At 35.6% G+C, this 21,820-nt stretch overlaps 1 protein-coding gene across 2 annotated transcripts in view; it reads left to right on the plus strand.

The window, feature by feature from the left end:
- Positions 1-21,820, plus strand: part of Znf385d (zinc finger protein 385D) — an 885,608-nt gene that overhangs the window by 206,820 nt on the left and 656,968 nt on the right. For both annotated transcript variants that reach the window (XM_076931609.1, XM_076931608.1), the window contains exon 2: positions 6,050-6,268. In XM_076931609.1, the coding sequence (XP_076787724.1) occupies positions 6,050-6,268 (219 nt within the window). The remainder of the gene's footprint in view (positions 1-6,049; positions 6,269-21,820) is intronic.

Consider the following 21,820-nt stretch of genomic DNA (forward strand, 5'->3'; position numbering starts at 1 on the left):
TGTGGACTTGCTAGAAGAAGCACATTTCTGTGGGAGCATGGCACACAATCCCTTTCTGCTGCCTATGGATCAAGATGTAGAACTCTCAGATCCTCCAGTACCATGTCTGCCTGCATATTGCCATGTTTCTGACCATGAGAATAATGGACTAAACCTCTAAAACAGTAAGCCAGTCCATTAAATATTTTCTTTCTTAAGAATTGCTGTGGTCATGCTGTCTCTTCACAGAAAAACAAACAAACAAACAAACAAACAAACAAACAGATGCCCCCCCACCCCCACCCCCCCCAAAAAAAAACCTAAGACAACCAGGCAACCACTTAGAGGTCATCTTTAACATTCCTTTTACCATGCAAAGCTCTATCTTCTGAGTTTGCAGAAAGATTTGGAAAGAAGGCTTTTTAAAGTTTTATGTAAGCTGTTTTAAATACAAGCTAGGATAGAGCTAGCTGAATGCACAAAGATAGGAATGTGATTTCAGTTGAAAAAGCTTAATATTTAGAGACTTTTAAAAATGTGTGGTCTAAGTTTTAAGAAGAGGCCTCACAGGGTGATCTTCTTGTTCATGAGGGCATAGGCATGGGCTCTTGTTTTCTCAGGGGAGCCCTGAGAGTAAGTGCTCCCAGAAGAGAACTACCCAGGCCAGAATATAGGAGAAAATTGCACATCACTTAAAAACAATGACATAATTGTTAGTTCTTTAAAACTTCATGGGGTATCCATAGTTATGTTGAAATTTAAGGTTTGATCTCAGCTGTTCTTGAATATAGATTCTAGTTGGCAGTTTACCTTCCTTTAAAAAATAACTGGAGGGAATCATTTTGTGTGTGAATTTTTGAATGCTTAGTAATAGTTTCCTCACCCTGTGAAGTCTATGACTACATCAAGACTCGTACATTTTGCTTCATTGGATAGAATGGAACGTAATCTATAAGTGAAATATAATTTTTGCCCTTGAATTGTCTTATGTACTCTCTGTCAATATTCCTCATCATGAAATTAAGATATATTTCATTAAAGTGCTTTTACTTCTGAAGGTGCAAAGGGCTAATGTTTTTAGGAGACTATGTTTAAAAAGGGCTGCTGTATAAAAAGAAAGTTACAATGACCCCTGAGGATTGAAAATTTTTCTGATGCTCTGTTGCTTCTCTTCAATTTCTCTCTGATTTTTGATTTTTCAAGCTGTATTTTGATGAGATTAAATCTCATGTGTCATACCATATGCACATACATATGTGTATGTATAAGGCTATATATACAATTGACATTGAATAATGATGCATAGCTATGTTATTTATTAATTATTAACAGAGTACTGCTATCTGCATGCCTTTTGTTTGTGAAATTTTTGATTACTACAGTTATAATTTTTAAATTTACACTGCACTCTAGTGGGGAATGAGTTCAATGCAAAATAGTTTCTCTATTGGTATGTCATGGCATTGGGGAGAATAAGCAATTGAAGCAGCAAAACCTGAACACTACTGTAATACTATAATAGCAACAAAAATAAAATAGCATAAATGGGATGAACATGCTATATATAATCAGTCATATTTGAGGAAAACTCATTGGTAAAACTGTTTGTTGGATTTCTTGCTGTATAGTTAGTACATATACAAACACAAACATATGTGTAGAAGTTACCCATACATTATGCATCCTAATATAAAGAAGAACTAAATCAAGATTAGTTATTCCTTTTGTTTACCAGGAAGATCACAATGAAAAGAGTTAAAAATATTTGCTTACATCATTTTACCTCATAGTTTTGTGCATTTGACTGGATTGCTCTTGGGTTCTTTCAGAAGGCTCTGCCATTCCTCTAGCTGCCTTTGAGCCATTGAGAAGCTCTTGAGCCTTTTCTGAGTTGTTGCAAACAGAGGCTTGAAACAACAATGATGAGGTTGTTGCCACTAAAATTGTGTTTGAGATGTGCAGGTTCCGCTTTCATGACACCAGTGATGTTGCTCCTTCTCAATTTTTTCAGTAGCTAAACCTTCATGATATATACACCATTATACTAAATTTAAAGCCATCTGGAATGGTTTCATCCAGCCTGAATACTACAGCAATTGTAAAACTGGGTCTTTACAAATAGTTGCCACTATTTTTATTTAATTTTCTGTTATATCGAATCAGCCAAAGGGAGTAGGTTAAAGGTGGAGGCCTCTGGGACTGTTTGTTTTGCTGCTCCAGTCTCAAATGAAAGCCCCTCCAATAACGCAAGTAATAAAATTTCTCATTACAAAACCAATTTCACAGGGAATTCACTACTGGTTTAATCCTTTGTTCAAAGGACAATGACTTTAAAGTAAATTTTTCTTATGTTTGAATATTTTGATAAGTAATTTTTATTCCTCCACATTGATCTTGAAACAGCTATAGTCTCTCATCTGTTAAATCTTAAAAAGTCATAATTGTTTGCTGAAATCCTTTGTAAATTGAGTCACTGTTGCTACTACTTATGAGAATTCTAAGCCTGTAAAAAAATGTATTCTAGACTTATAAATCCCTATCAGTTTACTTAAAAAAAATTCTGTGGTGGCAGGAAAAATTGATAATCAAGGTTAGCTTACATTTTGCATGTCACAATGTTATGACAGAGATAATTTGTAGATCTTCTCACACTATGCCTATAATGTTCTTGGCTAACCATTAGTACATGCTATCTATTCTCTTTTTAGTGTGATATTACATTATTTAAGATTTTGGAGATTCTTGGTTTCTTGACAAGGTAAGAGATCACAGAACAAGGGAATATTAGTTATGGAAGCACTGATTGGTAGAGTCTCACTTACTAACTGTACTAGAGAAAATAGTTTTCACTCAAAAAACTTCCTAACATATTTTGTTTTAGAGATGGATCTTGTTATTATTTAGAGTGGTGTGATGGTTTGAATATCCTTGGTCCAGAGAGTGGTACTATTTAGAGGTTTGTTCTAGTTGGAGGTAGTGTATCGCTCTGGGCATGGGCTTTAAGCTCCTTATGCTAGCTGCCTGGAAATCATTTTTTTGTTTGCTTTTTGAATGAGATGTAGAACTCTCAGCTCCTCCTACAGCATGTCTGCCTGGACACTGCCATGCTCTCACCTTGATGATAATGGACAGAACCTCTGAACCTGTAAGCCAGCCCCTATTAAATGTGGTCCTTTATAAGAGTTGCCTTTGTCATGATACCTGTTCACAGTAGAACCCTAATTAAACAAGTGATTTCCATCAGATAAGAATCACCTATTCACAAAACACACACACACACACACACACACACACACACACAGACACACACCTCATAAAGAGAAATTCACAGACTCTAATTTCTCTTTAAGTCCCCATAGTCATCAGTATAAAATCAGAGTATCTGGACTACACTGTTTGATGGTAAGTTGTAAAGCACAATCTATATGTAAAAGGGAGTCTTTCATTTCTCTCCATACCACCGCATCAATGGAATAAATACATAAGTTTGGAATACTTCTGTATGAGAGAGGCATATGTTCTAATTTTTAAGTGTCACTGATACTTATTTTATGCTTTGGTTTATACTCCTAATGCTCTGTTATTGAATATTACTTGATTGTAGCTTTGGTCTTGGAAGTGCTTTCAATGCTACCTCAAACATTAGTTGTTATTTTGTTTTCAGAAATTAAATTTAGCAGGCAACAGTAGTATGGTTTGCTGCTCAGGGTTGGGAAAAGCTAAAGAAGATAATAACTAAGCAGACTTCATGACAGCAGTTGGTGCTTTGTAGAAGCAGTGACATTCAGGTTCTGTCAAAACTATTCACTTGGGGTCAGGAGATGGCTCAGTGGGTAAGGGCAATTGTTGCCAAGAGTGATAGTCTGATTTTTATCCCTGAGACCCACATGGTTGAAGGAAAAAACTGACTCTTACAATTTGTCCTCTGACCTTAACATGTGATATAGTATACACACACACACACACACACACACACACCATAAAAACAAATTGCAAATACTACATGAATATATTATAAGGAGTAAGCTACACCCCATTGCATGTGTGTAGGCATGTTATCTTGTTTGATATTTCTTTTTTTCAATTAATACATAAATACATTGATTTTTACTTAATAAAAATGAGATTTCCTTTACATTTAAATCATTTTTTTAGTTTGTAAGATTACATTTATCTAAATACAACAAAAAACTAAAACATACACAAGCCAATATTTAATTCCTACATTTTTTGTGAATTTTGTTTCTTAACTGTATTTCATGGAACTGTAACTATTGAGATATATACTGCATAGAGCCCCACCATTTCAGTGTCCTAAACGTTTATGAAGCATCACCGAGTTTAGAGACAACATAAAGAAAATATGAGCTAAAGTTTAAGATGTATATGCAACTACTGAATCTGTGTCTAAAGGGAACTCAAATAAACAAAACTTTAACTCCAGAATTTAAACACCAAACCCTTAGCATATTGATAGGAAAGTTAATTTATGGGCCTTTTACCCTCCTTTGGACAATGCTACTTGAAGTATAGTTTTCTTGTTAGCACTATACATTTTTTTTGTGTGTCAGCTCTAATGTTTAACTGAGGGCCAATTCCCTCACAAGATTCTGTGCCACAGTAAATATACTTTACTTTTTCTTTCCTTTGAGAATTGTTTTCTTTGCCCCAAGAACAAAATCAATCATTTATGCTGTTTGCTGATGCCTTCAGTTTTTCCCATGAGCAGAAAAGCCATCTTGTGTGGCAAGTGAATCCCATAGCCTTGAAAGAACAATTCTCCTGTATTTCCATCCCTGCAGAGGTGTTGTCAGATAATCTTATTTTGTGTAACTATGTAGAAATGAGGACCAAACAAGACAGTGTTTCTTTCTAAACATAAATAGATTTAACAAAATGATGTGTCACAACTTCTTACCAGTAACAACTACCTTTGAAGTCTTGTTTTTTTTAAAAAAACTTGAGTTGTTTTGCATATATATATATATATATATATATATATATATATATATATATTTCCTGGATAATTTCCTTGATAGACATTGATTTTTTTCCATGGTAAATTAACAAGACTCTGGCATGCTACAGTTTGAAAAATATAGGATAACTAAAGTAATAAAGCCAATTCTAATCTCACCATTGAAAGGCAAATATCACTAGTAGTTATCATCTGGGTCTTATGTCCGTCACATTCTTTTGTTAATGTTTTTTAATGGCATACTTAAAGTTTTATGCCTCTTGTAAGTTTTATTTTAATTAGACATTTTCTTTATTTACATTTCAAATGCTATCCCCTTTCCCAGTTTCTCCCGTCTCTGAAACCTCCTATCCTGCCCAAAACATTTGTAAAGTGAGTCCAGTTGTGCAATGATGGCTTGATTGTTCTGGAGTAAATGCCTGCATTCTGAAAAACCCATACCATAGAAGGTGGGAGGACCAGTGTCTGTTACTATCTGCCTGGCTTGAGGTATGAGGAAGTAGGAGGCTGGTGCTGGAGCATATGAACTGTCATAGGTTGAAACTCCCTTGGAAATATCTCTACCATCAAAAGTAGCTTCCAGCTTTTATCAGAGAATCCAACCCATATAAAGAACTGTGGTAAATGCAGAGATATGGCTTTCCAAGATGCAGAAAATATGGGTCCAACCCTAAAGAAGTTATTTATGTCACTCATATAAGGTTCAGTAAACACTGTGGAAGATGAAGTTAAGTAAAAGTTGATAGATAGAAAGGTAAACAATGAAGTATCATTACCTAGACTTCATGCAAGTTTGGTTTTCTCAGCTATGGCACTGAAAAGCTAAAAATTATTGTTTTAGATGTTATGGTGGTCAATTGAGATTATGTGCACTGTGTACTTGGAAACACCACTAAGTCAAATTATTGTGGTCTATATTCTACTTGGAAGGCAACCTTCCCCACTCCATTGGCAATTATAAATACAAACCAGTAAAGGAAGAAGTTGGAAATTTTAATTCTAAAGCTTTCAGAGCCTACTTAATTTGATGCCTAGTTCAATAAACACTGGAGATCTAGAAATCTTCATCTTCTTGCCTATCACCTTCTCTAGATTTCACAAGCGCACAAGATGAGGAGAATGAAGCTGAATTAATGCCTGATGAGTTTGAAGAGAAACTAGAACGAGAAAAGAAGCACTCGAACTTCACCTTGTGCAGTGTGTGTAACATTCAGCTGAACTCGGCTGCTCAAGCAGAAATTCACTACAATGGCAAATCTCACCAAAAGAGACTGAAACAACTCACTAATGGGACACTGAAGAATGACGGCGGTAAGCTTTTACAAACGTACATGCTTAATTTTTTATCATCAATTTTAGCTGTATGTTTGCAGATGTGAAGATGGAAGAACGGAATAGTCTCCAAATCAAGAGAAAATTACTAAAGATATTGATTATACATTATCTTATGTTGAAAAATTTCCCCCTGTAAGAGAAGAAATGCTATATCTATGTCTGTAATGTGTTGTGACAACCAGAAAACTTCTAGAATTTGACAAATGTTAATAGGAGCTTCTTGATGTTTAATTTTGATATGAATAGGTTTACAGATGGATATTCTTTCGTGGTAAAGATGACAGTGGTTCTTGATGTTTGTTTTTGTATTCTTTCTGATGCATGTGAAACAGTAGGATTTTGAGTCTTTGAGATGAGAGGCTTCTGGTATTCTGTTTGATAGTGTGACTGTAAATTACTTGGGTTAGCATATTTCTTTTCAGAGAGGTATTTACTTCAACAAGTAAGTTATTGAAGTTTATCATAAAATTAAGTCTGTTGGACCATTTGGCACTGTTTTAAAGTAGGTATTGATTGTATGAAGATGCTGCTCTAAAAATAAACGCTTTGGAAAACAGATATGAGATTATAAGGGTATAAGGAGGGTAGGAAAACTGATGTACTTTGTTGGAGAGATACTTGGAAGAACTAAGGTGTAAAAACTAAAAAGATAGTTACAGTGTTGTATTTGATTAGCTATTTCCTACATGGTGAATAAAATATGAAGTTTTACTGACTATACTTGATGTCATAAAGATATACTGTTTTGCAGTGTTTTGCTACTACTGAACAAGGGGACATTTAGAAAATTGAAACTTCTCCAACTGTATTGTATCCATACTTATATATGTCTGTTTGCAAACATACATGCATGGTCACATACTAGAATATTCTATTGGAAAGAATTTCATATTTTTTCTTTCAAATGAATAATATTTATTTATTTTTGATTTTGTTTGTGAAGAATATATAAGAAAAAACTTGTAAACAGAACTTGTAAATTGAATTCTAGTAAATTCCATTAACATAGCATGAGACTAGAAAGCAAATATTCTTATGTTATTGTAGATAATATATATGTTCCAGACTTTGTTTAGAACTGCCTGACAAGATTATGTTATTAACTTCTAGATCAACTCATCTTTCTCTAAATGACAGAATTTGATCCCAAACTGCTGGTCTTTAAGTATGACTAAAGGGGATGGTATGGTCTGCTGTGCTTTATGTCCCAGCCATGACAATGAAACTTCTTTAGGATAAATAGTAGAAGATAAAGTAGAAATAAATAAAGTAACAGAATGCCTTATTTATAGTCCAATACAAATCCTGCTACATTGTGAACATCCTTCTACTTCATCTTTCTTCCATCTCTCCATCATTCCTCTTAGTGACCTGGGTCGTCTGGTTGTCTGGGGTCATTTCAGGAATGGTCTCAAAAGTGCCATGCCAAACACATGAAGTGTGACACCAAGCAGAAGTCATGTCAGATGTAGTCTGCCTGCCTTGATCTGTATAGCAGTGCTAGACTGGTAGCAATCTCAGACTAGCTTTCCATCTGGGCTGCATGGTGTCGAACTGGTCATTGTCTTAGCTCACTCTTTACCTGGTCCCTGTGGCACCAGATTGGTGGTTGTCTCAGGCTTGTTCCCCCCTGGTCCCTGTGACCCCAAGAAAGGTTTGTCCCATCTCAGCAGTCCTGTACATCCTGTAGATCCCTGCCTGACTCTTGCCTTCCTGTGCTGCTTTACTCATAGAAAATCTTTTACCTTCTACTCCATAGGAGTCCACCTAAGAAACCATAAGTAAGTCTATCTAAACTTTAACAATTTGCACCATACTGAGCACAGCTTAATTATTTCTCTACATTTGTTTTCTGTTTGATGTCTTCAGTATCAAAAGCACAAAGTAATGAAATCTAAACTAGAATCAATTTCTCTGGGTACTTTGTATACATCAACTATTGAGTTCCAGTCAATGAGTGTCCAAAATAAGTGTAATTATATCCATTTCACAAATTACCTAGCCAGGATCAAAGGAACTGAGATTTGCCAGTGTCTTCATTCATTTTCAGAATTGCTGGTGTCTTATACTAATATTACAGTGAACAAATGCTGTTATTGATAGATTTAGGCTGTATATTTGGTTATTTCCATATGCTGTTGAGTTCATGTCATCTTAGAAATTACTTTAGCTACATTATTACAAAAAGCTCATGATTCCTTTAAATTTTCGTCAATAAATCAACTGTGAAAATATCTCAAGCAGAGCATAGTCACATAAATATAAATTCTAGTAATTTCCACTACACATCCTCTGTCACTTCAGAAATCTGTCTTTTTTTCACAAAAACTATTCAAGATAAGGTGAGATAAATAATAATAATAATAATAATAAAGTGACTATAGGGATTTCTAGAATTAAAGTTAACTGAATATGTAGATTTTACCATTTTTCAGAATTTCTGTGGATCATGAAACCTACACATCTCAGACACTATAATATAGGCAGGTCTTTACAAAAGGTTTGGATTTCATAATTTTGCAAATAATGAATATTGTTCTGATGATAAAATATTACATAGTCAATTCATGCTGCACTCAAATGCACAAAGTAAATTAAACTGAACGAAAACCCATAAACTTCTAGCAACTGTTGGGGTCCACACTAGCCCCACGTTGGGGCGGCCAAAATAAATGTTTCAGTCCAGGCAAAATGTTGAGGCCCGGGCTGACCCACGTTTGGGCGGCCACTGTATCCTGGCCCAAGCTGCTGCTCCGGTCTGCGGGTCGGGGTTCAGCAAGAGCGAGGGTGAGGGCAGACTCAAGGAATGGAGACCAGACAGGGTGTGATTCAATCCCGTTTATTCTTCAGTCTCTCTTCCTCTAAGTGTCTCCTGTCTGATTCTCCCTCTATAGTCTGAATCTCTACTGTCTGCCTCTGCCTTTTATATGTCTTACTTCTAAGCCACGCCTCTAAGTTACACCTTTAATCATGCCCTTAGGTCTTGTCTCTAACTCTGATCTCTATACTTCTAAGTCATACTCTTAAGTCACACACCTTAATCTCACACACCTTTAATCTCAAGGTATCTAAACCAAGATTATCGGAGTGTGCTCAGCTGTTGTAGGCTATTGTAATCCAAGTCTCATGTCAGGGTATATGGCTCAAGATGGCTGCAAAGCTGATAGCCGCTTTCTGCTAAAAGTCAGGCCCCCAACAGGGTAACAACTAGAAAGCCCCAGATGCCAGGAAACCAAGAGCTTCCCAGGACCCCATGGGGATGACATTAGCTGAAAATACCCCACAAAGGGGAGGGAGAACTTGTAGAGATTATATACAGAAGTTTGGCATGGCCCCTGGTTGAGGGATGGGGACCCCACCCATCTCCAAAATTTTAACCCAGAATTGCTCCTGTCTAAATGAAATACAGAGACAAAGGGTGGAGCAGAGACGGAAGGAAAGGCCATCCAGAAACTGGCCCGCCTGGGGATCCATTCCACATGCATACACCAAATCCAGACACTATGGAAGATGCCAAGAAGTGCTTGCTGACAGGAGCCTTATACAGCTGTCTCCTGAGAGGCTTTCCAGATCCTGACTAATACATATGCAGATGCTTGCAGACAACCTTCATACTGAGCACAGGGACCTGATGGAGGAGTTAGGGGAATGACTGAAGGAGCTAAAGGGTCCTTATTTTATAGCAATGAGAGGGGAGCTCTTTGGTCCTGTGAGTACTTGATGGTCCAGTATATAGGAAGCTAGGGCAGAGAGGTGGGACTGAGTAGGTGGGTGGGGGCCACCTCAAACTGGCAGGGTAAGAGGGGTTAGGATAGGGAGTTTGCAGAAGGGAGTCTGGGAAAGGGGATAACCTTTGAAATGTAAATAATTAACTTATCTAAGTATAAATATCACAAAAATATCTTTCTTTCATGAAGGCTTTGTAAAATACACATGACAAAATTTGTTACTTTTGAGATGTTTAAAATCATGTGACAAATTAATTTCATTCAGCTTCCTATGCTCACTGTGAGTAAGCCGGTTGTCAATACTAGTTGAAGGATTGAGCAAGATATTGACCTATCACTATGGCTTTATTTTATGTCTACAGACATTGTCCTATATGGCTTATGTTATTAGGCCTCATTTTCTCTTTTTCTCCTTTGGCTTCAAATTCTATCAAATAATTCAATTTTATCTACAGTATTCTTTAGTCTCTTGCTGTTCATTTTTTTTCTTTCCATATAAATCTAGGATATGTTGACCTTCACATATCCTCTTATCATTAAATTTTCTTTCACTTATCAAAAAATTAAATGCATTTTTTCATTTCTATTGTTACTTATCTATTACTTTTCCTTTCCATTGATTGCCCCAAATGGCATTAAGTTGTCAGGAAGCTTCAATTTGTAAGATTTGCTATTCATGCAATGCTGGTTGTTAATGAAAACAACACATCCTTATTTTCTAGTGTCTCCAGTCCTGGATTTGTAGCACAGACCCATCATTTTTATATACATTTATCTTACTGTTTGGTCTTCAAGGATGGTTGATGCTTTTGTAGAATATTGACAGACCAACAGAACTTGCCAATATTTTTGTGACTTCCCTGTTGTCTCTTCTGGACTTTCATTTACTATTGTAGTAGCTTTCTCAATGATTTTCACCCACATCAGTACAAAGCCCCAATAAGCAGCAGCATCCACATCAGAGTCCCAGTGAGTATCATCACCCACATCTGTGTGTGACATACTGCAGAGCTCCAATAACAGAAATACCCCTGTAAGCATGTGATACACTCTAAGACCTCAGTAAGAAATATGAACATCAGGTTGTGAGACACTACAGAATTCTAGTGAATATTATCACCAACTTAGTCGTAACACACTGCAGGGGCCCAGTTTATCAACCATATTAGTGTGTAACACACTGCAGAGCCCCAATGAATATCATCACCTGTATTAGTGTTTGTCACACTATCAAATCATAGAGAATACCAGACCTGAATCAGTTTGTAACATATTACAGAGGTCCCCTGAGTATCATTACCCAAATCAGCGTGTAACATACTGCAGAACTCAGGTGTACGTCATCACCTGCATCAGTGTGTGATGACACCGCAGAGCTAATGGGGAGAGTATTTCTGTGCTTATACTTTCCTCCATAGCCATAACGAAAAATGCTAAAATTAAATTAACGTGAAGTATAAAATAATGCATTTTGTTTCCATTACAGTCCACTACTTTTCTTTTCATTTTTGGAGCAGAGCAAATATTGATCTTATAGCATTCAAAATGTGAGTATGTTTTTGGGCTTTATAGTTTCAAATTTTCTGTCCATAAAAAGAAAACATTGTTTCAAAATGGATAAGTTACAGTTGATGGCTACTTGTTTCTCTTGTCCTGATAGGCATTGTACATTTATAGCCATTTTGAGATGATGTTTTCAATGTTGCAACCAAACTCTAAGGAGGAAGGGTCTAGCCAGTGCCCCCTAAAAATAGTATTATATGACTTAGAGGCATCTTCCACTGAATGTTGTGTTCTTGGAGGAAGAGAGCCATCTGGGACTCCAAAGAGTCTTTATATCTTCTCCCTTAAGTGGTAACTTTTATCCACTTTATGTATGAAGTGATTTAACACTGTTCTAAACAGAGTGTTAAGAGTAGCTAACAGGGATTAAACCTACACTTATCCCTACCCCCATAACATCAATTCAATTGGAGTCACAAGATATTGCTAGATTCTACAAATGTTAGAACAGATCACTCAGAATTGGACATACTTAAACATAATTGTGTACATTGCAATGGCATCCTTTCAGAGTTTATGCTTCCTTACACAATAATCCTCTCAGGTTTAATTTTCAAAAGCAACTGGTCTTCTGAAACTAAACTTGATTCTAATCATTTAAATACACAGGTACACATACACACACACACACACACACAAAACCATAATCACAGATTTTTAATGTTTAGATACATGAATGACACCAATTGGAATTTTGAAGTACTCACACTTTGTTTTATTAGTTATCTAAGAACTGGTTGAAAATTATACTCTAGATTTTAACGGGGGAAGCAAGGTGGTATTAGTAGGTTGATCTAATCCTTAAGCAACAGAAATTATGTGGTGGTTTCTGAGGTAGAAAGAATAGGGTATGCCTGAGCAGACTCTACTGAATTTCTCAGACTTTCTCAGCTGCTTTAATCTTTTCTCTTAAGCCTTGTGAGTTTGAATTTGCCTACTTAGCATGCATGACTAAAGACACATTTATGAAGTACAGATTATTATTTAGTTACATTTCCTTAAATGAAATTGTCCTATACTAAAGATACACAATCCTGTGCATGTGAAATGTTATTCATTAAGATGTTGTCTAAAGTTTTCTTGAGTAGGCTAGGGATACACTATAAACAAACAACTCTTTTTAGAAAGCAGTCAGCACAGAAATGAAAAGAAGACCATCCCTGGTTCTCAAATCCCTATCATTCATCTCTGCTGCTTTCACTGGTAAAACTGCCACTTCCAGAATCATTTTCCTCAAACCAAAGCTCAGTAGAACATATATATAATAAAAAAAAAACTACCTTATCACAAAATGCCTGGCCAGTGGAGTATATAGAAAAGTAATAGAAGGTTCTAGAATGTACCTGAGCCTTCTTAACACCCTACCCCCTCTCTTTCTGTTGCAAATATTTGCCAAACTCAATTGCTTGAAATTAAATCCTAAAAGCCATTAAAAGTTGTTAGAGAAATATAAAAGGACGATAAAAATTAACAAGACACTTTTGGACAGGGAATAAGGTTTTCCTTGCCAAAGTAATGATCACATAGCCTCTGATACTCTAAAGTGACTGCACTTTACATTACAGTATTTTTAAAAATTATATTTATTTGGATGTATATGTGCAAATATGCATTGTGCCCCAATACACATGTAATTGTGCCCCAATATATGTGTAGATGTTAGAAGTCAATTATCTCCTTCTGTAATGAGGGTCCCAGTATCAAACTCAGGTTCTCCAGTGTGGTGGCAAGTGATTTGTCCTTGTGTCCCTTCTCACTGATCCATGCAGTAGATTTTAAAATGCCAGTTGGTCAAGGTAGTCCAAGTGACTTGCAAAACAATGTAGGCTATTGCTGTTGTTCTTATTTCTTTTTTAGAGACTAGAGATAACTAAATTCTTCCTGCTGAACACACCACACTTCAGATTTTGGTGTTTGGAACTGGATTTTACCCTAAAGCTTCCTGCCTGTGATCTAGCTTCCATAGTACAAAAAAGTACTTTGCAAGCTGTTGAAATTAGGGCCTGGTTCTGCCTCCCAGGCCCATGCTTCCAGAAATAAGACTCAGACCCAAATTATATTTCCAAATACCTTGGCCATATAGCTAGGCTCAGTTCTGACTATATCAATACTAAAGATAAGCCATTTATTTTAACCTACATTTTGCTCCTTGAGTGGTTACCAGTGCTTAGGTACTGTGCATCTGTCTCCTCATATCTTTTCTGGCTCCCCCTCTTCTTCTCTCCAAGAATTCTTTCTCATCTGTATATCCCAATTCTATTTCCTGTCTAAGTCATAGGCCAAAGGCTTTTTAATTAACAGGCGAGGCATCCTTACAATACACAAGATGATCTCTCTACAGCAAGCTGCCATGGGAGGGAAGCAAGCAATAGTCCTATTCAGCTGTGATGCCTCTAAATCCTAACAATGACTAACATGAAAACATATCCTTAAAGGTGCAATGTTTTTATATTGGCTGTAACAAACAGCTGTCTAATTGGACATAGATTCCTCTCAATATTAGGGAAACCATGTCTGTAATTTTGCCAACAAGTTGTGATAGTGGGGCTACGTGTCTTAGAAGAGAAACTGTTGCTGCTACTTTACAATAATTTCTAACTGCATTCTAAAACATCTCTCTACTAACAAAGGAGGGTGGGTCTTACTCCCCATTAAAAGAAAAGAAAAAGCTTCTCTTTATGATAAACATGGACCATTATAGAAAACCACAACTGGTCAAATTATAGAAGTGGATGTATTATGTATCATCACATCAACAACACAAGTCCAGCACCTAAGTGAGGCTTGAGGGACATTGCAGAAGAGGAAACAGAAAGAGTCTGGGATACAGATGACCAGGAGAGCAGCTGTGAGATTGGGTCTCCTAAAAATTACAGTTCAGCTGCATCCTAAACAATATTGCTGCCTAAACAAGACCAAAAAAGATAAAATCAGTAGATAAAATCTAACAGATTCCCAACCCAAGACAGAGAACTGCTGAGAGAGGGAAAACCACCCACCTGAGGGCTGCTCTTCAACTAGATATCAAAGGAAAAGAATTCAGACCTGAACTCATACATATGAGCAACGAAAACAAACTCAGCAGTCTGTGTTTGTATATTTAATTATATATGTGTGTAACAGTAATAATAAGAAGCCATCTAATTTAGAGAGAATGTGGGGGAATAATGAAGAAGTTGGAGGGAGATAAAGGAAAGGGGAAAATGTTGCAATAATATTTTAATTAAAATAAATAGTTATTGGATTTTTAAAGAGTGAGAAAACATGGATTTGAGATGAAATAATAGTATTTGAGAAAGCAATATTTTAAAAATATTCTTTTATCCTTTTTATAGTTGTTTATTGATGAAGTTATTGCTATGTATTAAAGGCTTCCTGCACCTCCAAATTTGTATTGCTCCTGTCTGACCCTTCAAAGTGCTTTGATTTCTTATTATCTACCCAGAATAATGATATTTTATTTTAATTCAAGCATACACAGACATATCAATCTATGTTCTTTGCTTATTTTTACATTTAAATATTAGCATTTATGTCTTGTCACTGCGGTACTGTATCTCATTCTTTAGTTGAATGTATTAACAGACTCCACCTGACTTAAAGAATAATGTACTTGATGAAAAAAATGATACTGAAATCAGAGTGCAGACAGTTGAGTTGAATGACCTGACCACTGTTGACTGACTGTCTTGCTTCTGCTCTTTGCATGTATAGGATAATCTATTGATTATTTAGATTCTCTGGACCTCAGTTTTCTAGTTGTATGATATATATGGCAATGTTCATTCTTTAGTGTTATGTTTCTGTGGTATATTCCACGCACACCCCAAATCCCTATAGAGTAGTAAGCATGCCTTCTCTGCTCTAACCTAAAATTACTGAGTATTTATCTTTCAACTTGTGTTTGTGATTCATTACATCCATTCTAGTTGGGGCTAGTCTTGAATCTCAACACCCACCTACAATTTATTTATTTATTTTTACATTGAATGTGCTGTAGAATGAATGGGAAGTATATTTTAAATAAAGGGAAGCTGAACAAAAGAGAAGTTTCGAATAACACCTTTAAAAAAAGAAATTTTATAGTCTGATGTCATGGTGGGCTAAATGAGACTGTATAGCAAAAACAAAATGAAGCAAACATAAAAATTCTGGTATCCAACTAATATGTTTATGATCATTTTCTATGCTGAGACCCAGTTACCCTCAAGCCAACTGCTCACTGAAAAAAATAGCATGGAATAATCTACAGAACACACAGTTTATAGACAGGATGCTTATAATCAAATAAAGGAATGTCAGCTTGTTGACTAAACATATATATATATATATATATGCTTAGTCATATATATAGAAACATATATATGAAACATATATATACATATATATGTTTATATGTATGTATATGTGTGTGTGTGTGTGTGTCCTCATCAACTCTTTATTGACAAAGGTACAGCTGTGTTTCATGGTGGTAATAAATATTTAAATATCTATTTGAAGAACAAAAATGTAATATTTACTCAATAAAATAAATGTGTTGTATTTGTTATATTTTAAGAATTTGTTGGTAATAACTTGGTTTTCATGCATACAGATATTTCTTCAGAAGTGCACTTGTAGAATCAGTTCATGCTTGATTGATCATGGCCATTTCCTAAATAGCATTTTTGCTTGCAGATGTTTTTGTTGTGTTAGGGATTGGAAAAAGACATGTATGTTTTTGCTATGCAAGTTATTGTTATCTTTATTGTAACCAGCAGAGTCTATTTACATTTACTGCCCCCTCTCTCTTTCTCTCTCTCTTGCCCTGTGTGTGTTTGTGTATGTGTGTGTGTGAGAGAGAGAGAGAGAGAGAGAGAGAGAGAGAGAGAGAGAGAGAGAGAGAGAGAGAGAGAGAGAGAGAGAGAGAGACAGAGTCTATGTCTGTGTATTTGTCTGTCTGTGTCTGTTCAGACTTAGGACTGACCAGCTGGGTTCAGTTTGACTTATCCCTGGAGAAAATTAATTCTCCTTCTTTCAATAGTCATTGAGTGCCAGTAGCTTTTGATCTGTTGGTAGGTCCTCCTGAGATTCTCTTCATTCAGATTTCCATGTCAACTGTAGTTCTAATTATCAAGTTTTGGTTAGCTTACCAATTTTCTATGGAAATAACTTTACACTACTTCTACTGATCTGTAAGACCTAATAATCACAATAGGGGCCAAATGGCTACTAAGGTATTCCTAAAGATGAAATATTGACACATATCTTGGGGGAAACCAAGAGCCACCTAATTGGATTTAAATCTACTTTAATAGGAGAAAACAGATACCTAGTAATATAAATTTGATAAACTTTCTATAGTTGATGAGGCAATGAAGCCTAAAGGAAAACCTATCATTAATGTCTTTACAAAAACCAGTATTATCTATACTGCCTGAACAATTGATAGTCTACTCAGGAAAATTTCTCCTGTGCTAAGCAAAGTTTATTAGTTGAATTCAAATAGAATTTTGAAAATATAAAGTATTTCCCAAGCCAAAAATAATTAAAAATATAATCTTTTGAAGAACATTTATATAAAGGCAAATACTTTCTGGACTGATAAATTAACAAACTTTTACCTAAGTCACATATATACTGGTTAAGCATATAGTCCTTGGAAGACCTAAGTATTCTGATACTAAAATATCTAAAATTAAAAATTCTATACTTCCAAAATTCATTTCTGATGTGCTTCTAAATGTGACTGCTTGCTTCTGGGTCATGTTATCCAGTACATAGAATTATTAATTATGAAGAAAATTTTTACAATATATATGTATATGGCAATACAACACATAAGTAAATATTGTCCACACTGAAATTTTATAAAGTGGTTAAACAAATATATGATATGAAGGATGTACACAAATATTCTTAATTCTGAAATTTTCTGAAATTTGGGACAGTGCTGGCCTGAAGAATTTCGGATCAGGGTGTGCCCTTCCCCCATCCCCGAGCAGGTCTATTGTGGTAAAGGAGCTATTTACTGCAATAGACCTGCGATCTGATCCCCTCACCTAGACACTGGGCTGGAACAAGAAGAGACTCTGGGGGTGGGTGGCTTCCCCCTTTATATGTGAAAGCAAAGTATTGAACTTCAGGCCTTGATCAGAATACGTGTCTTGGCCCCATGCTTCTCTCGCCCTCCATTCCCCTTTCATTCCCAGCCTTCCTCTCAGGTAAACCTGGTTCCCGTAGCTGCTGGCAGCTACATCAGGGATATTTGTGCTATTTGAAGATTTTTTTTTTATTCAACAATCCACATAAAAAGAAATATATTAAGGGATGATTATAAGATTTGTTAGAAGGGTTTATACTTTTAGGCCTGATCAAATAGCCATAATCAGGCCAGATCTTCTTTAAGTTCTTTCTGAGATGAAGAGGTAAGAAGGATTCTGTGTTATAACTTGACAGTTTTCTGTGGTATCTGGCTTCTCCACACTCTGTCAATTATGATGGGTTGATCTAAATCTCACGACATAAATCTTCACACCTACCACTAAATGTTAAAGCTTTCATTTCTTCTGAGGATTGGTCTGATACTCCTCAGAGAGATTGACACCCTCCCACCATAGCTCTTGTGACATCTTCACCTTCCTCCTTTCATTTCTCCCTCCCTCCTTCCTTCCCTGATCTCTCCCTCCTTGCTTGCCTCCTTCCTCCTTTCCTATCCCCTCTCTGTCTCCCTCTGCATTTCTGTCTCTAATTCTCACATTTTATAAAGCTCCTCTCTACAAGGTTTAGATTTTCCACATACTGTATTTGTTATATCAGATGCTTTTCTTCTTGTCACAAGGCCTGATCATGGCTTTGAGTTTCTTCCATCTCATAATGAAGTTTATTAACTTCACTAAAGAGAACTATGAGTCTGCTTCCTCTGAGGACAAACTGCTATGGCTTTCCTTTTTTAATATCTTTATGACAGTGTTTATATACAATGTGCCTATTAATTTATATCTAGTTGGTTTAACAAATTTTTCAGTGAATAATGTGCTAATTTATGTTTCTTATTCATCATTATTTTAGTCAAGTTATACTTTCTTAAATTTAAGCAATATAAAAGAACACAATTAATCATAAACATCCTTTTAGTTTCCTTTGACTTAATCTTAGAAGATTATATGGGTAAATCTTTAAATTTCTAATGTATTAATATCCCCTAGACACTGATTCATTTGGCAGTTAGTTTTCTGACACATTATAAATTGAATAAAATAACTAGTGATTACTATTCATTAATGTTTCTATAAGTCATCTGTAAGAAATTTTAGAAAGCATACTCATAGAGTAAACATTTATAGTATATAAAGTGTGCATCATCATGAGTATGACTTTAACCCACTGTGTTGACACAGCTGTCTACACATTGGAACACACTATCACCATGTTTTTGGTTTGAGTTATACAGCTTAAATAGTATATTTCATCATTTATCTTAATGCACCTGGGCTGTTATAACACGATGCCATGTTCTAGTAGATTATACAGGAAACTATATTTCCTGCAGTCCTGAAGACTGGTAGCTCCATGAACTCAGAGATGGGCAAGACCATATCTGAACAGGCTACTTTTCAGTTCCATATAAAGTGCCCCTTTCCTGCGTGCTCACTGATGTGAGGGAGCCAGGAGTCTTTGGACCTTCATTTACAAAAAAAAATTAATCTAGTCATGGAATTTTCATGTTTATGACTTAGTTTTCAAAACCCTCTGTCCCTGTCTCCTACAAATATCATATTGTCTCAGTGTCTCGTTGTTACTACTTTGAGATAATGTTGTTGTGAGGAGTCAAGTAGCAAGCTACTCTGAAATCTACAATGATTTATTAAATAGGCAGTCATCAAAACACACATGCATATACACAGAAAGGAAATAAATAAAAATATAGTTTTTAAAATATTCAGATGAAAATGAATGTGAGCTACCATGCAATGCATTTCTGTTAAAATATTGAGGAAATGGGGATTTATTAAAATTGGGTGTAAAGGGATACCTATTTTTGCTTACTGTTTTTTTCACTGAGTTGTAATAAAGATGTTTGCTCTTGCACTTATGAATTATATTGAGTACTAGGTATTGTTAACTTTTGCCAATCTAAGCATGCCTGTGTTTTTGAGAGCTAAGATCTGAGGACCTGAAAGAATGGGATAGACTACAGTCAAGTGTTGTAGACCATTTTACTTTAGTTTAGATGTACTTTTATACATGACTATAACAAAGACGGCAATGAGTCAAGGAAGATTGAGTTCAGAAAAACATGGTCAGAAAAAATTAGATCAGAAACATGTCCATAAATGGCAGTAAGCACTTATTTACCTAGCAGTCCTTTTCCAGTACTTTCTTAGGACAAACCAATTTAAACACACTTGCCTAGTTTGTGCTCTAGAATATATTTAGGAAAGCATAAAAGCAAGCTTGAAGGTCATATCCAGATTCAGAATACTGTGACCAGATGGAGTTCTATAGCTATGTTTGACATCTAACAAGAATAAATGTTTAACAAAAGAGACATGAAATTCTATACAAGAATCATCCAGAAAACAGAATGCACTTGAGGTAAAAGGCCCTATGCCTTTTTTTCCTGGAGCCTCTCTCAAAGTTCTCCAAGGTGTTGTTCACCCACCATACATTATTTCTTTGACCATGTTCCAACAGGTTTTTTTTTTTTTTTACCATAATAAGTTCCAATAAATTTCTTCTGCAGAGTTAATGGTAAAATTTCAATCGACGGGTATGGTTTTGCCATCCATATTGGGCCTCTTGAAAGCCTGTTTGTTCTATATCCTGGATAATAGTGATATAGTTCCTTGGAGTAATTGAATATTCATTTCTTTTACAAGGCAGTAACTCCAGAAGAACAATGCACAGCATGTGATAGTGTCTGTCAACTGTTTTTACCTTGGCTGGACACGTTGTAAAATTTGCAATTCTTTTTTTAAAAGCTTTACTCCAAATACACAACAGAAGGTATAGAAACAATGTTTATCTGTGTATGTTTTAAATACATCAAGAAGCAGATATTTTCATGTTGTTCTGGGGCCAGTGAGATGGTAAACCTGTAATTCTGCTCAGTAAAGATTCACACAGAGAGAAAAGGTACCATGCCTCACAGGCACACTTCACACCTGCTGTCTATTTGAATTCAGTAGGCACAAAGCAACATGCCCATACCTACATCTCTATGTTGTTTCTCAGACCTCTGGGGATAACATTGTTTGGAGAACAAGAAAAGAAAAAGTTTAGTTACTTATGTCACACTGTTACAGGCCCCACTGTTATAATTTACATATGTAGTTTTCAAATATCTCATGCTGAATTCATCCTTCTGAGACATACTACTGTCTGTAACCCAACCATACAACTGGAGACAAGAAGCTCATGTTAACACCCTCCTTCCCTGCCACAAGCAGGTCTGTTATTTTGGGAAACATGGTTAGGTCTCCATTTACATTTACAAAGTTCTGAATTCTTTCTTGGTTCTGTGATATAATGTATCTATTATGGCAGAACATTTTATCCTTTGAAAGGATAGTGAAGCTAAACTTCTCTGCCATCTGTCAGCTGTATGAGACTGTCAAACTTGAGGAGATGAGCTCACCACAGGGTTTTAGAAATAAAAAAGATATTAGTAATTTTGTAATTCCAAATCTAATGGTAAGTATATTCCATTTCGTTTCTCCACAATAATTAAAGGTTCCGGTGCCCAGAATCTTTATGACACTTAACGTGAAGAAACAGTATGTGTTCTCTAGTGGAGCTGTCACTTGTCACAGGATTTATTTCAATAAAATTTCTTTAGTTATTCCCTGTCAGAAGCTTATTCTCATTGCTACTTGTATCATATCCATGAGGGGGCAGTACTTTATCTGGTTCAGGTGCTAAGAATTGTACCATATGAAATGCTTTTTAAAAAATTATAGCCTTTGAACAATAATGAGCATATTTGATCAACAAGATTGCTATCTAAATGCTACATATAGAAAAGTAAATATTTGTCTTCTGTTTCTTCTTTATTTACAATAATGGATATTTCATGCATTTTTCAATAATCATTGGTAGTATTACCAGTTACAGGTTTACGTGTTAAATTTCTTTAAATATGAACATCTGAAATATTCAAGTTGGATCTGTTTTTTGAACTTAAGAAGATATAAAATCATTGATGATTTTAACATAGTAAATTACTGTGACTTCAGAAGATTTTTCTATGGAATCT

The sequence above is a fragment of the Arvicanthis niloticus genome, chromosome 3 (assembly GCF_011762505.2).
Source record: "Arvicanthis niloticus isolate mArvNil1 chromosome 3, mArvNil1.pat.X, whole genome shotgun sequence".
Taxonomy (NCBI): Eukaryota; Metazoa; Chordata; class Mammalia; order Rodentia; family Muridae; genus Arvicanthis; species Arvicanthis niloticus.